General features: G+C 36.8%; 1 protein-coding gene across 1 annotated transcript in view; it reads right to left on the reverse strand.

Annotated features, from left to right (window-relative positions):
- Positions 1–538: 538 nt before the first annotated feature.
- BOD1L1 (biorientation of chromosomes in cell division 1 like 1) overlaps positions 539–15,292 on the reverse strand; it is a 35,838-nt gene continuing 21,084 nt past the window's right edge. Inside the window, exons 13-25 of the mRNA XM_030449492.1 lie at positions 14,257–14,300; positions 13,236–13,323; positions 12,151–12,230; positions 11,460–11,544; positions 10,605–10,678; positions 9,334–9,409; positions 9,219–9,253; positions 7,276–7,321; positions 4,353–4,387; positions 4,151–4,235; positions 3,521–3,674; positions 1,767–1,910; positions 539–689 (exon numbers count right to left, since the gene is read on the reverse strand). Of these exons, the coding sequence (XP_030305352.1) occupies positions 581–689; positions 1,767–1,910; positions 3,521–3,674; positions 4,151–4,235; positions 4,353–4,387; positions 7,276–7,321; positions 9,219–9,253; positions 9,334–9,409; positions 10,605–10,678; positions 11,460–11,544; positions 12,151–12,230; positions 13,236–13,323; positions 14,257–14,300 (1,055 nt within the window). The 3' untranslated portion in view covers positions 539–580. The remainder of the gene's footprint in view (positions 690–1,766; positions 1,911–3,520; positions 3,675–4,150; positions 4,236–4,352; positions 4,388–7,275; positions 7,322–9,218; positions 9,254–9,333; positions 9,410–10,604; positions 10,679–11,459; positions 11,545–12,150; positions 12,231–13,235; positions 13,324–14,256; positions 14,301–15,292) is intronic.

Genomic DNA, 15,292 nt, shown 5'->3' on the forward strand with positions numbered 1-15,292 from the left:
TGAGCATATTTGAGAGAAATTCAGGAGGTTTTAGACAGCCCTGGGGGAGCAGAGGGGAAGTTTCCTACTGACATCTGCATAGAATGTAAAATATATAATTAAAAAAACCTAAGGTATATACTAAAGTTTACAGACCAATGCTTTCCATATAATAAATAAAATGTCCATTGTTGATTAGATTCATACACAGAGTAAAATACAACCTATTTTTACAACTTTATGTACAAAATGTATTAGTAGGCCCGAGGGTACCTCATGGGTTGGAAGCATCTGCATTAGCACGTCACATTGGGGAACCCCAACTTTCCAGGTCAGTGATAAAATATATAACTACTTTGTTTTTCATTCAGATACAAAGTAAACTTATTTTCATCTGAAATAAATGTACATAATATTCTGTATAAACAATAGTTTATAAAGCTGTTTAAAATGTAACTTAAAAGTACTGCATTGATTAACTTAGAGCTCTGAAACAAGCACGTGCAAATCCCTTTGCTTTAAAAAAAATAGAAGCACAGATGGTTTTTTTTTCTTTTTTTTTTTTTCTTCTTTTGACTTCTCCAGTAGAAGATGGCCAAGATTATCGTTTTGCTTTCTTTCCTGGTGTCTCCTCTATTTTCTGCTGACCTTTTCTCCGTACCACTGTTGGGCTGTCTTCCATTTTACGTTTGGCAGGCTGCACTTTTAACCTGGAAGGCATTATTAATCATTATTTTAACAATCTCAGGACCTGTAAAACAAAAAGTGTGGCCAGGCACAATCCTGCTTAGAAGACTGAACTCAGTTGTCCACCTCTGAATGAATTAATGAGCTGATATTTAAAAGCTTGGATTACAAAAGCACAGACCACAGGATTCATATCACATCTTAGCAGGACACTGCATACTAATTCCAGATATTGGAAAGTGCTCCAGAAGTAAGAACTGAAGCTAGAGCTCTTCTCCTTCCTCCTCTGTGGTTTTGGAAAGCCTTGTGGTTTGTACCAAAACAGAATGAACTATGTTTTCTTGTACTCTGACAGGAGAACAGGAATAGCTGCATAAATCTCCATGCATGAGGGAGAAAAGGGCAGACATCACACACCTTTATCTCTGTTTAAGTATCTATAGAAGCCCACCACATTTCAGCTGCAGCCATCAAGTGTGGCTTAAACTCTTGGCCATCCATAACTATGCAAAATAATAAACATGAGGTGAGCTGTGCCAGGCAGTCAGTGCAAGATGCACTTGTTCTTGAGGCTCAGACTGAAGACCTTGCCACATTTCAGGGCAGGTAACAGCTCCATGTATTTGGCACATAACATATTTTACATCTCAGCTACAATGCACCCCACTGATTACTCCCTTGGGAGATTATACACTGTGACCTCAACTTTAAAAAGAGTACCAGGGAAAGATTATATCAAAATTTGATATAAGGAATCTCAAGAGTTTCTCCTTGCTTTAAGCTGAACTACAGCTGCTTTTCCCCCCTTTCAGGAAAGAATGACAGCTCAAGTTAAAATACTGTGTAACACAATTTTCAGATTCTCTCAAGAGGCTTCTGAGGATGGAAAGAAAAGAATTCTAGTCTTCCAAATGTTGAAGGAAGGAAGAATGAAAAAAGTAAACAGAAGAAAATCCTTTAAAAGCTTTTATATATCACAAGAGAACTGAAAAGAGCAATGCTAGACTGCTGTTCATATTTGGAAGCAGTACATTACATATAAGGAAAGGACAGTGGCTTCCAAAACAAATAATGGAAGTGGACTCAACTTCAGTACTTACTGTGTCAGTGGAGGAGATTTATTAATTTTTGTATCACTTGGAGATCTTTTTTTTGCTGCTAGGTTCTGTCTTTTTCTAGGAGAAACTGAACTTGGGCTACTGCTCTTAGAAGTTGCACGTGTGGTTGGCTTGCTGGGCTGCTTTCTGCAATACAAAAGAATGATGAATGTATATATAACAAAATACTTTCACCAAGGCACTTTCTTCTTGCATTCCAAGCCCAGAAAATTAAGACTGCACAGTATTTGCAACAAGTAAATCCAAGTTGCCAAAAGAAACAGTGAAAAAAACCCCCACCACTTGCATGCTTAGAGACACAGACTGCAATGCTGAGCAGTGCATTTTCACAGCAAATGTGGAACCAGGAGGCTACTTTACTGACAGCATTTAGTATTTTAATAAATAAAAATTCTAGTTCCAAGTCTGTAATAGTTCTAGAAAAAAAAATTGCTTGTAGTACCAGGAAAAAAAAAAAGCAAAGGCAAGCAGGCTGCAGAAGAAAAGAGAATTTGCTCATCCAGTGCAAAAAAACAAACTCAGCCTCAGTTCAGAAATGTGAAAAACTGGTTCCTGGCAATCACCTTCAGAGTCTGGAAGGCAGGTCACTTAAGTCAGAAAAACTGACAGTTCAGCAGTTCTGGAGGTGAAGAAATAGCCCCTTCCATGGAATTAGTACCAAATGCTATTTATGAAATGCAGTTTGCTACACCTTAACACAGAGATGCTTTGGCACAGTCAGAGCCAGAAAGACAGTACTGGAAATCTGAGACACAAACCAAACAAATCTATAAAAAGATGTTTCTACATGCAACCAGAATGCAAACACTAATATCTAAACTTCTATTACAATTTTAGAGAGACTACAGGAACTACCTTTGCCAAAACAAAACTGATGCTTCCTATATGGAAGTGGTAAACTTTTAAAGTTTTTATTTAAACAAAGACTACATAGCTACTTTCTGATTCAGCTCTGAAATTCAAGAACATACTGTGACCAGTGCTTCAAATGAGACAGGAAGGCTGACATCTAATAGATATCTTTAGGAATGATAGCAATCTAGTGAATTTACAGAGACTGCACCACAAACATAAAAAACAAAGCCTGGACTCCAATTCTGTCCTGAAAGGCAGAAGCTTTGCAAAGCTGGTATCTTTCTTTCCATAAAGTCAAGAGGATGAGCTCTGCTATAATTCAGGTTGCCCCCAGAAAGCCAGACCTATGCTAAGAGAGATGCTTGACAACAGAACTCTTGCTACCACACTGGTCTTTTGCAGTAAGATTGCTGTGGTGATCTTGCAGATCACCATACTAGAAATCAAATCCTTCAGTCCTGTAGATCTGTGTATTTAACTTGGATAATATTTGGAAAAAGAAACAGCCATGGATAATCATATTTCCACCTTGTTCCAACTCCAAATATCAAATGGTGAACTGCACAGCCAAGTCAGAGGTCCCTTTTTACCTACTGGAACCAAGCACTCAGCTTCTGAGACATCACTAGGATGAGAACTGCCATCAGGATCAATTCTTACCTTCTGACAGATTCAAGTATGTCTTTGAGACCCTAACAGTTTCCCCACCTCCCCTTTTGTCTCTTCATCCCTAGAAGAGCAGCACTAGAATTAGAACCAAAATTATTTGGGAAGCTCTTATCATTTTAATAACAGAGAAAAAAGCAAGCAACAACCCCCTCCCTCAAACAGAGCCCACAAAAACTGAGAAAAAAACCCTGCTGCTGCTGTCTCACAGTTACCTTTGAGCTTCTAATCTTGTGGCTGATCTAGTTGTGGCTCCGGAATGTGCTTCATCATCTTCCTCACCATCTTCTTCCTCACCTTCCTCCTGCTCTTTTAGTTCATCTTCAGAAGACGTTAATTTCCGACGTTTTCTTTCTGGCTCCAGTGTTTCTGTCCATGTAAAATTTTACACATGTGCTATAATTTTCCAAAAGCCCTCCAAAAGGATATGGACACTTAGTTTAGAAAAGGTATTCTTTTCACAAATCCCATTTCAAGTAAGTAATTTGCTATTTCCTTTACGCTTCAGCATTTTTAGTTCATTCTTGTTTGACTTAATCTTGCTAACACATTCACCAAAGTTTACTTATGCAGCTCATAGCCAGAATGCATAGAAAATTCATGAGGCTTTATAGAAGCATCTGGGATGTAGCAATTCTGACATGAGATCACAGCAATTTACACATATTTACATAATATTTACATAATATTTACACTAGCTGTATCGCAATGTTTTTTCCTCGAGAAAGGGAAAAAAATGGAATAAAAAAAAATGGAATAAAGCTTATCTTGTTGCTATTAGTAAACAGAAAGGCACAGCATTATCTCCTCATTCTGTTGGAAGTAGCACAGTTTCATGTTTTTACCAGTTTCCTCTGACTGAGCCAGAGAACGCCTGGGCTTCCTTCCCCTTTTACGCACAATGATTTCTGCTTTCTCAGTTTCATCATCCTAAAAAAAAAATAAAATGGAAGCAAGTAAGGCAAGAACAGTTTCATTTAAATAGAAAACAGACATTTTTCATTGCATACTGCTTAGAAATTTACAAATTCAAATGGCTGCACTTACATTTGTTGTTTCTTTCGTATTAGATATGTCTGTACCTAAAAGGAAAAGAAATAATAAAATTTAAGCCTGAACTTCAAATCTTTGACCAGTCAGTTCAAAAAGGAATTCTTTCCAACTGTCCACAGCATAAACATGACAAACTCAAAAACATTTTCAGTCTCTACCTGACTGAGAATATAGCTTTGTTGTAGTTTGTTATATACAGAGACTGGGACAACGAATTGTTGCTTTTTTTGAAACCAGCAAGGCTTTGGATGACTGAGAATACTTTTTGGTTTTTTGCACAGACAGCTTTTTTTTTAATTGAAAACAAACATTATTTACCCTTTTTAACTACTTTCAACCAATTACAGAATTACAGAAAAAAACTTTAGTTTGGAGGGGGACTCAAGTCACCAAGTACAGTCTCCTGCTTAAAGTATAGCTAAATTAATTGATCTGATCATACTGCTCTTGTTCAAACCACTGCTGAAAGTGCCCAAGAATGAAGTCCCTCCAGGCAATCTTGTTCTAGTGCTTAACTTTGTTTAGGGAACAAGCAAGATGGCTGGAGCTCAAAAACATATTGTTTAAAACCTGCCTAAAGTCTGCTATGTAAATTATGTGACTCTGCTGGAAATACTTCTTAATTCCAGTGCTTGCTACAGACTGTAGCCTCTGCATGTTAATACCCATTTATAACACTGCAACCCATGTCTCAGCCTGGCCTTCCTTCATGGGAGATGCTTATTACCACTTCTACCCTAACACTGTGATAAGGGATTATTTTACACAGCTTTTGAGCTCTGTTAAATGGCACAATCTGCAGCACTGCAAGGTTAAAATCCTTGGATGTAGAAGGAGAGACCCAACCTTGATGGAACAAACATAAGAATGTCAAGGCAATGGATCAGAACTAGATCTCAGAAGAGCAGAAATATACTCCAAAGCTCACATGCAAGTTTTTTGAAGTTTCTTTGTTAAGCTTACAGGGAAATCTTTTCCATAAAACCAAAAGAGAAATAGAAAAGATATTTAACTATTCAATACAGATATGCAATGAAACAGTAATGTCCACTGTGTTAAATATTTTACAAAAAATCAGTGTACTATACAACTAACATAGCTCTGGTGTGTTCAAAGCACACGTACTTCAAAATTCTGGTATGTTTCAGCAAATTTGTAGTAAAATGGTTTTAGATTGAAGAATACATAACTACAAGACATGCCCTTCTAAACAGGCACAACCTTAGGTGACCTCAGAGCAACCTTCCAATATCTAGAGGGGGCTACAAGAAATCTGGGGTAGGGCTTTTTACATGGGTGTGTAGGAGAGGATAAAGGGAAATGGTTTCAAACCTCAAGAGAGGAGATTCAGGTTGGACATTAGGAAGAATTTCTTTTCTGTGAGGGTGCTGAGCCCCTGGCCCAGGTTGCCCAAGGAAGCTGTGGCTGCCCCATCCCTGGCAGTGTCCAAGTCCAGGTTGGATGGGGCTTGGAGCAACCTGGGCTGGTGGGAGGTGTCCCTGCCCATGCAGGGGGTTGGGACTCGATGAGCTTTAAGGTCCCTTCCAACCCAAACCACTCTGATTCTAACACTGCCTTCAAAAACCAGGTGCCTCTTAACTGCCTGAGTTGTAATGACTGAGAAGAAACTTTTCTTCCAGCTCTGTATGTGAGTTTGTCCCTGTCACAGCTACAAAGGGGGATTCCATTTGGTTTTTCACCACCAGGGGTTTTCAGCACCTTTTTTCACATGAATGCAAGCATCTGATGAAGTTTAAGGGAAGACTTGGTGATACTTAACATACTAAAATAAGCTTTAAGTACATAGTGAGGTGTTTGTGCTTTTGAATAAAAACCAAACCAGAATGTGTTTTTATACCTTTCTCACATTCTGTTCTGTTCTCTTTGCAGTTGATAGAAACAAAATACTTTACAACCAGGTAACCTTCAAGAGACAGTTCTGATGTATATGGATTAAAGCTGAAATTTTAACAAATGTAGAGAAAATAGGAAAATAGTCCTATTGTGGCCAAATTAATATTTCCATACAAGCCTAAACTTTAGAAAACTCCAGAAGACTTGTTTTCAAGATCTGTTGATTTTGTTGAAGATTTTCTCAGATTTGCTGCATGAATGTTTGTATTTGTAAACAAACCATTTTTTAACCTGCCTTTCCAGTTTGTCTGCTTCCTGAATCAATTTTAAAGCCTATTTTATGAATGGGCATAATTCAAATTTGACATACTTAAATAAGCAGTGCAGTACAGAGTCCATACACCAAAAGTTTGACCTCTTAAAATCACTGGTGTCTGAATAGGAAAGAGAAATAAAGTATTTAACTTCACTTTGAAGCACTGAAAATACATTTGAGTCAAGTGAAGTGATCATCTCCTAAAGATCTTGCAGCAGCTGTGAAAGGGAAAATAAACATCCCCTTCCAGCTACCACTGAGCTTTTTAGACAGATATCCACAACACTAATCACCAAAATTTAAAACTTTAAAACTGTAAATGTAATTTAAGGTAACTTCAGTGTGATTGATAGTTCTTGTATGAAATCAAATAGCAGAAATGGAAACCAGTCACTAAGAACCAGTCTGAAACCCACCTGCCTCTGAAGCTCTGCCATGTGCCTATCCACACACCCAAAATACTTGGGATATTCTGCAATGCATTTTTCAGCAATTAACAGTGTTGCTGCATCTTTGAAATAAGTTCTTATCAAGTTCCTCTTTTTTTTTTTTTTTTTTTGTTTAAATTAAAACTCAGGAGGAGTTAGGGACCAGTTTCCACTGCTCTGTTTATTCAGATATTTTCATACTTTGATAATGCTGAATACCTGGGATTATGTCTAGGAAGGACTTGTGATTTTCATCAAAAACCTTTTCTATTTCTTCCACCATTTGTTTCATTTTTTAATGCAAATATAATTTCCTTACCTGTTTGAGGTGTTTTTCCTCTACTCGCAAAGATGGGGAACTGCAACTGAAATTGAAAAAAGTATTTTTTTAAAAGAAAGTAAAAGAAATCTAGGATATTATATAAACAGAGAAACTTCCTCCCATTCATAACATATATTTACACATCTAGAAAGCATGAGCATTCAAATGAGTACCCAGAAGATTTGTACTGAGTTTCTTAACAGAAGCATGCATCTTTCCTTTTGTAATAAAGATTTAAAATGTGTCAAAACAACCCATAAACAAAAGAAACCACAGCAGTTTCAGTAGCCTAATTGACACTGAGGTCATTGTAATAAAAGACACAAAGTTAAATGCTGTTTCAAGCAAGCACAGTCCTGGAAACTTAATTATCAGCCATACAAAAAAGTTTAGTGCAGACCCTTTATGTAATTACACATATAGACTTGGAGAGTTATAATCACCAGAATTCTGTGTTTATTCACAATGCAGGAGGTGTGTAGAATTGCATAATCTCCCTGTGATGACTACCAAAAAAAATGCAGTTGCTTTAATCACTGAATGACTACACTGAGATGTCTACACTTGCTTTGAAGTACCAAGATGTCCTCTGAGCAGCCTAGGGGAAACTGTCATGCAGAGGGAGTTATCTCACCTGACAGAACCATTATCTCAGATGGAGGGCAGATATCACTCCCCCTGCAGCCAGACTGACACCCTAAGCACTCATCACTAAGAGATGCAAGACCTTCAAAACAGCTGAACTAGAACAAGATGATTCTGTTCCAGTACTGAGGATGCCAAGGTGTATCAGTTTTAGTATTAGTTCTACTCCTGAAAAAAAACCAAAACCACCACCAAAAAAAATGACCAAACAAAAACCAAACACCCCAAACCACACTAGCTGAAATGACATTTCATTAAATTAATATTGGAGGTGGGAAAAAAAAATATCAATGGGGAAAGATTAGGAAATCTGAAACGAAACTCTGCCAGACCTGTAGGAGGGACAGGACTCAAATGCCTGAAATGCTGTGGGAACAGAACAAGCAGAGACAAGAACTCCTGCTATCTGTACTACTGGTAAATTCCCAAGATTTCTCACACTCATGCCAGCTGGAGCATCACCAGGCAAGCAGGCAGAAGGCATGAGCTTTGCTACAGCTTTGTTTGTAAAATCATCTCTTTTCTAGGCAATAGCAATGATTCTGACATGCAGGAAATCCCAAGAGAGGAGCCTTCCACCTGCAGGAACTAATTATACTCCACAAGTACTCCTGATCTATTACTGCCCTGTGCTGCAATCCAACCAGACTGCAGAAACACTCCCAACACAATACTTGTCTTAGCAATGACTGTGCTTCACAGGGGTTAGGAAATTAAGGTATTTCTAAGTTTTAAGACAGAGGGATGTTTTATGAGCTCCTAAGTTACTAACCAGCACGTCTTCATCTTTTGAATGAAATGTACACATTGTAATATAGGTAAAAATTGCATTACACATTACTCCAATTTGACAGATACTAAAGAGTTACTATGGGCTGTCATTATGAGAGCTTCAGTAGAGGAAAATAACACTCAGGTTTTCTGAAACAGTCACCCTTGATCTTCAAGCCAAAATTACTCCCAGCACAAATGAAAAGATACACATGGCATACAATCAGAATTTCATCCTGTGTAAAAGAATATTGCTACTCAGTGTAACACTTAGATTTGTATTGAGTATGTTGTACTAAACTTAATCCTGCACTGCTATTTGCTGTGTTCAGGCTTAACAGTACATTCTGCTTACAAAGTTCAGTTATGTGAAGAGATATTATTAGTACTTTTGGTTTGCCTAGACTGAACCCAATTATTCAGTTTTCCATAAGATGTTTCTGAAATACCATTAAGTGTTGAACAGATCAATGGCTCTTGGATTACTGTGTTTAAATGCACCCAAACAAAATAAAGGCACTTACATTCCCAGTGCTCATATCAGCTTTTGACTCCCCACCTGAGGGAAGAAATATGAGTTCAGAACTTGAATATCACTATTTTCCTTGTTTTCTCACACAGGTATTATGAACTACTTACCACCAGGCTGGACAGCTTCAAGAGGGTATTTACGAGGCCTTCCCCTTCTCCGTTTCACAATTACAGGTTGATTTTCCTATTAAAAGGAGAGGATAAAAATATTTTGGTTATTATAATTGACATTCAGCACTGTGATAGTGGCAGAAGTAGTGCTCTTCAGTTTAAAAGCATAGATAAGGCAGGTTTCATGGGAAGAGACACTGACTGTTATGAAATCCATTGATACAGCTGAAAAGAACTCCCAATTATACAATATTTGCTGAAAATGAGTGCCTTCTGCCCCCTTTTCCCCTAACAGCTCTGTCACTTGGTCTTAAAAATGCTGCTGGTTTACCCTATATAACCCACCACAAATCTTCAGTCCTTTTCCCAGGTAGCAGAGGCTACAGCTTGTAGCATCTGAGCAAATATCCCAGTGATCCCAGCACACAGACTGGTGATGCTCTCTATATAAGCAGGGCCTTTAGAAAAACCCCTTACTTTAAAATTTAAGCTTTGAATGACAACATGAAGTAATGAACTGAGGTCAGGTGTTGAGACTGCAAAGATCCCCAACCTCAGATCACAAAATCTCCAATACCAAACTTTCTCCTGTTTCCAAGGAAAGAAAGTTCAGTGTTTGTTCTCATTTGTTCCCCACTCGAGTCCAGTGATGTCTTGCCCTGCAATTGATCTGAGTGGCTCAAGCTTTGAGTGAACAAACCTAACAATTTAGTCTTAATTTTCTTCCACTTTCAAATCAGAGTCAAAAGAAAGAAAATTTCAAAACTCCATGTCTTTATGAGAACAGTGTCCATTTCTAGGGGCTCACAATAATTTCAGTCTTTAGGGTTCAGATGTTTGTTTACAATCACCCCTACAGAACATCACAAGTAGAAGCCTAAAAGACAGAGTTTTAAAATTGAGTAGTAAAATTTTCATTAACTCAAGTCATATTTGCTAGTGACTAAACTATCCACATGTCAATAACAAGGTTTGCAGAAAACATGATTTCTATACAACACAACTCTAGAGAGTTGCTTTCTACACAATTTGGAAGTACTATTAAATGTAGGAAGGGAGTTACTTCTACCTCAATAATAAACCACTCATGTCTTATGGTCTGAGTTTATGACAGAACAAAATGAGTCTTTGATACTTTACAGAGCCAAACAAATTTTCACAGCTATTTCTGTGTTGGTAAGTTAAAATTACTGTTAAAAAAAAAAAGTATCTTTTTCCAGTCTGAACTTGCATGATCTCAGATAATTAACATGAATAAGACCACTCACCTCTGGAGAATTTTCATTTGATTCTAGACCATGTTTTTCCTTTTCAGACATTTCCTGCTCGATGATAAATTCATCTTCACACATACAAAACAAGAATGGAGAAACTGTACACTTGTGTATTATTAGACAAAGAAAAAAGTACAAGCCACAGCCTTTGAACTAAAGCATTATTTCATTCTGTAGCCCAGAATTCCCTAAAAAGACCCATCAGAAATTAACACTATTTGCCTTGTAACAACAATATACTTGTCTGCCAGAGTGCTTCCCTAGCACAAGGTGAGTTACACAGGTCTTCTAATTTAAGATAAAAACAAAAGCTCAAGGGTGTGACCCACTGTAAACTGCTAAGATAAATACAAGCCACTATTCAGTTTTCTTCCATGGAACAGGAAGCTGAGGATACAACCTCTCTACACAACAGTTTCAGCCTTGTCAACATGCTCAATGTAGTGACAAAACTATTACAGGGGGAGATACTCAATGTTCATGCAAAGCCAGGACAATGTTACATCAAACACAATATTAACACTGTGGATGACACAAATAAATAAGTCAACTATGACACTGCAAACTGTGTGCCCTTTCCTGGTTGGTTTCTCCACAGAAACAAACAGTACTATTTTGATGGCCACATGTCATGTTTGTTTCATGGAAGGACACCTCTTATTTGTGGTCAGAGTGAGGAAATGTTCTTCTTGTCACATAAAATCATGCTATTTCCCTATTGACCTGTTTATTTGGAATTAACTCTCCTACTCAAGTAACATTTCAAAAACAGAGTGGAGAGATGGCAGAACCATTAAATTAGCATTCAGTAGGGGTAAGAAGATTGCCCAGAATGGACAGTTTTATTACCTTTTTCTTCCATAGCACTTTCAGGAGGTGTATGCTGTACATCAATTTCTTTGGACACTTCTGCTGCATCATCTGAAATAGCTTCCTACATTATTTTGACACAAGAAAGAAAGGAGTGTCTTACTACAAATTAAAGATCACTGTCAGTTATTATACTAAAAAAAAACCCCAACCTACACCCCAATGAATGAGTAGTTATTTTACTCATCAAGATTTCATAGTATCTCTAAAATCTTTGCTCCTGAAAAGCTTCATCAAAAGCAGTGAGTGAGATAGTCCCAAGTATTCTGCATGCTCCTAAAAGGAGTTTATTTCAAATTAAAAGAAAACTTATTTTGTCCTAAATTTCTGTTTTGACTTTGAGGGAATCACTCCAAATCCAGAACTCACGTGAAGTCCAAGTTCTGCACAGCTGGGATCCAGCAATGCTCCTTGCTCCTACCCATCATGCAAACTGGTCCCCTACACCCTAAAGGGACTCAGGTGCTGTGCACAAAGCCCTACACTTTACTTTTTTTTTTAATTGTATCATTCTATAGTCAGTGACTTTGTATTCAAGACCATGTAAAATTAGTTTACAGTTAATAATGAAAATACCTCCCAAAATAAAATGCTATAGAAATGAAAACTTAGGCTTCCATTTTATTTACATTATCACTGCAGGACATTAAAAAAGTGTTGTTGAAGATACCTCGAGGTTACCAGGTTTTGTTTGCAAACACTGACTTTGTTCATCATCTTGTCTCACATCCTGAACAACCAGCTGGTTGCCTGCAAAACCAAACAACAGTTCAAGTGTTAAAAAAACAGCTCCTTCTGCACCTGTCAGATTTTGAGGTCATTTTTATACCAGTTCATCATTAGTGCAGTTCAAAAGATTCTGAAAAGCAGCAACTTGTTTAGAAAAAAAATACACATACCCTCTTTGAAAAGGGTAGAGAAAACAATTACAGAAAATAATTCCATGTTTCTTGTATGTTAAAGGTGGGGTTTGTTTTTTTTAATTTGTTTGAATTTAAAGATAAGCTCAAAATTGAAATTTGACAGGTACCACATCAAGAAATAAAATATCAACCTTAACCTAAACTGACTCAGATACAGAGAAAGCAGTTAATGGTATGTAGGACACTATAATGAATACAACATGGCTTCTAATTGCTCTCTTTATCAAATCAAAATTATTACATGCAGAATAAAAATTAATTTAAAAACTATATTATCCTACTTTAATTGTTCTGATGCTGAAAAAACAAAAGCAGTTGAGGCAGAGCTTCAATATTACATAGTTTAATAATTATTATTCAAGAGAACATCAAGCTTCTTTCTAAGTTAACTTTACTGAACTTTAACTTAGAAATGCTTATGCCACTCAATGCACTGATTTTCTCACTTTTTGCTTTTAGACAAAGTTACACAAAAACTCAGTTTTTTCCAGTCTAAGAGGGAAGGACCCAGCCTCACAGAGTCTATAAAAAGGCTGGATTTTTCTCCGATGATCACCTTACCTCAGCTTTATATTCCCTCAGTTTTATTTAAGAAAGAAAATCAGCATTTAAAGACAAAAGAAAAAAGTTTCTTCACTTATGGTTGAAAATGCTGCTATAATACTCTGCAGTGCAGAATTAAATTTACTACCATATTTTAATAGAATATATGTAGTGTTACAAGTTGTTTTGAGAATGGAGCTTGGAACCCCACATTTTCCATCCTTCCTTGTAATCTTCATCTTGCAACAGGCAAGTTTTACACAAATTTGTGTAATTCTGATTCACTTACTTTTTTCTTTATCCACTGTTCCTGAAGATTCACATTGTATTCCTCTAGATCTATGTTCTTCATTTACCTGGGTATTCAAGTTTTCCACCTGTGCATAAAACACAGACAGGTAACTCCTTACACTGTTTCTCCATAAGATTCATAAACAGAGAAAGTTTTTCCTACTCATTACTTTCAAGTACAACATGCATTAAAGTGGAAAGAAGCAGTATTACAGTAATTTATGTATTATAATAAATTACAATTTATTCCTAGAGCTCAAGTAATTTTACTAGTATAGGACAGCACCATGAAAAAACTCCTGACTTTCATTATTCTCAGAGTTTCTAATTTGTATTTTTAACTAGAAAAAAAAAATCTTGGTCTTAATTCTGCACCCTACTATGTTTTAAAAACAGTTTATCATGGCAATTCACACAAAATGTTTTTGGATTTGAAAGAACACTTTCTTACATGTGAAAACAGAAGTCTCACAATCATTAGAAATGTGGCCAATCAGTATTACGAATGAGTAATAAATGATTTACTACATAAGCTTAAGAAACAGCAACCACATTTTAGCTTGTCTTCTGTGTTAAATGTTTCTGCTGCATAAGAAACACTTCATGTTTGCAGCTTTCCCAGGCATTTCTTTTACACTTGTAACCTTCAAGTTCTTGTGAAATCACAGTACACTGCACTGAAAGAACATGTTCCTAGCCCTGACCAAAAGAAACAAGGAATAATCCCAGGTTTTGTCCCCTGTTCTCAAGGAGAACAAACAAGCTTCTCTTTTCTCCTAGTTAAGATAAGTCTTGAAATAGTCAGAGACTGTGGAACAACAATACAAGAAGATTTATTTACTGGCAAGTTTAAAGAATAATTAGACATCAACTTACACAGCTGCACAGTCTCAATACACATTGGCTCTGCATATACAAACCCAATACTTTTCTTTGGAGAATATATAATGTAAATACAAGTAAGGGAAAAAAAAAAGCAACACAGACTTAGAGAATAAATTTAAAACCCAAGAACTTACATGAAAAGTTTCTCTTTCTACAGCAACATTCCCCTGCAGCAAATCTGTTAAAAAATAATTACAAAAACAATCAGAAAAGCTAAGCAATAGCAAACATTGTAGTATTCTCTACTTCACCTCTCTGAAAGGATTCCAGTACTTGTAACTCCAAAAACTTACTTTCAGTGTTGGAAATAAAAGCCATCCAATCTTCTCTTTGACAATATTTGGGGATTAAAAAAAAAGAATATGGATTTCTAAGGCACAGGATAACTGAGAATCATTTTATGGCTAAAATACAGGCAATGGTGTCATCTTTTCACCTTTGAAATCTATTGTAACTTTGAGATCTCTAATATAACTCTTACATTTAACATTTGAACAATTAAGAATTTTATTCATCACAACCCTGGATCATGGGAAGTAAAATGTGATGAAAAATACTGCCCAGGGAGGTTGTGGCTGCCCCATCCCTGGCAGTGTCCAAGTCCAGGTTGGATGGGGCTTGGAGCAACCTGGGCTGGTGGGAGGTGTCCCCAAACACACAGGGGGGTGGAACCAGATGAGATTTAAGGTCCCTTCCAACCTGAACCATTCTGTGATTCTGTGCTGTAACATTATACTTCTGAAGAATTAAAACTTTATATAATCACACCAACAAGAGCTGTAGCTGATCAAGTGCACACACTGAAGCTATTCAATTGCCTGAGAGCCTGAGCTCTCTGCATCACAAAAATGTGGAAAATAATCATGAGTTATGGGAGCTGATGTATCCTCTGCAGTTCTGAAAAAATTCCCTGCCTTTCAAAGACATTTTGTATACATATATAAAAAGATTAATAAATATGTTGCTTCATCAAGCATGCTACAGTTCCCTTAAAGTCTGATTCATAAAGGCACTGAATTATTATTTTAATGGAAAAAGCTGCTGGAACATTCCAAGCAGTTTTCTTTTTAGCTGCAAAAAGAACATAAAGCTATGATCCAATATACCCACTCTATTCTACAAAGAATTTCAGATAATTTGTACCTTGTTTCTTAAATCTACATGTTTTAG

This window comes from Calypte anna, chromosome 4A (genome assembly GCF_003957555.1).
Source record: "Calypte anna isolate BGI_N300 chromosome 4A, bCalAnn1_v1.p, whole genome shotgun sequence".
Classification (NCBI taxonomy): Eukaryota; Metazoa; Chordata; class Aves; order Apodiformes; family Trochilidae; genus Calypte; species Calypte anna.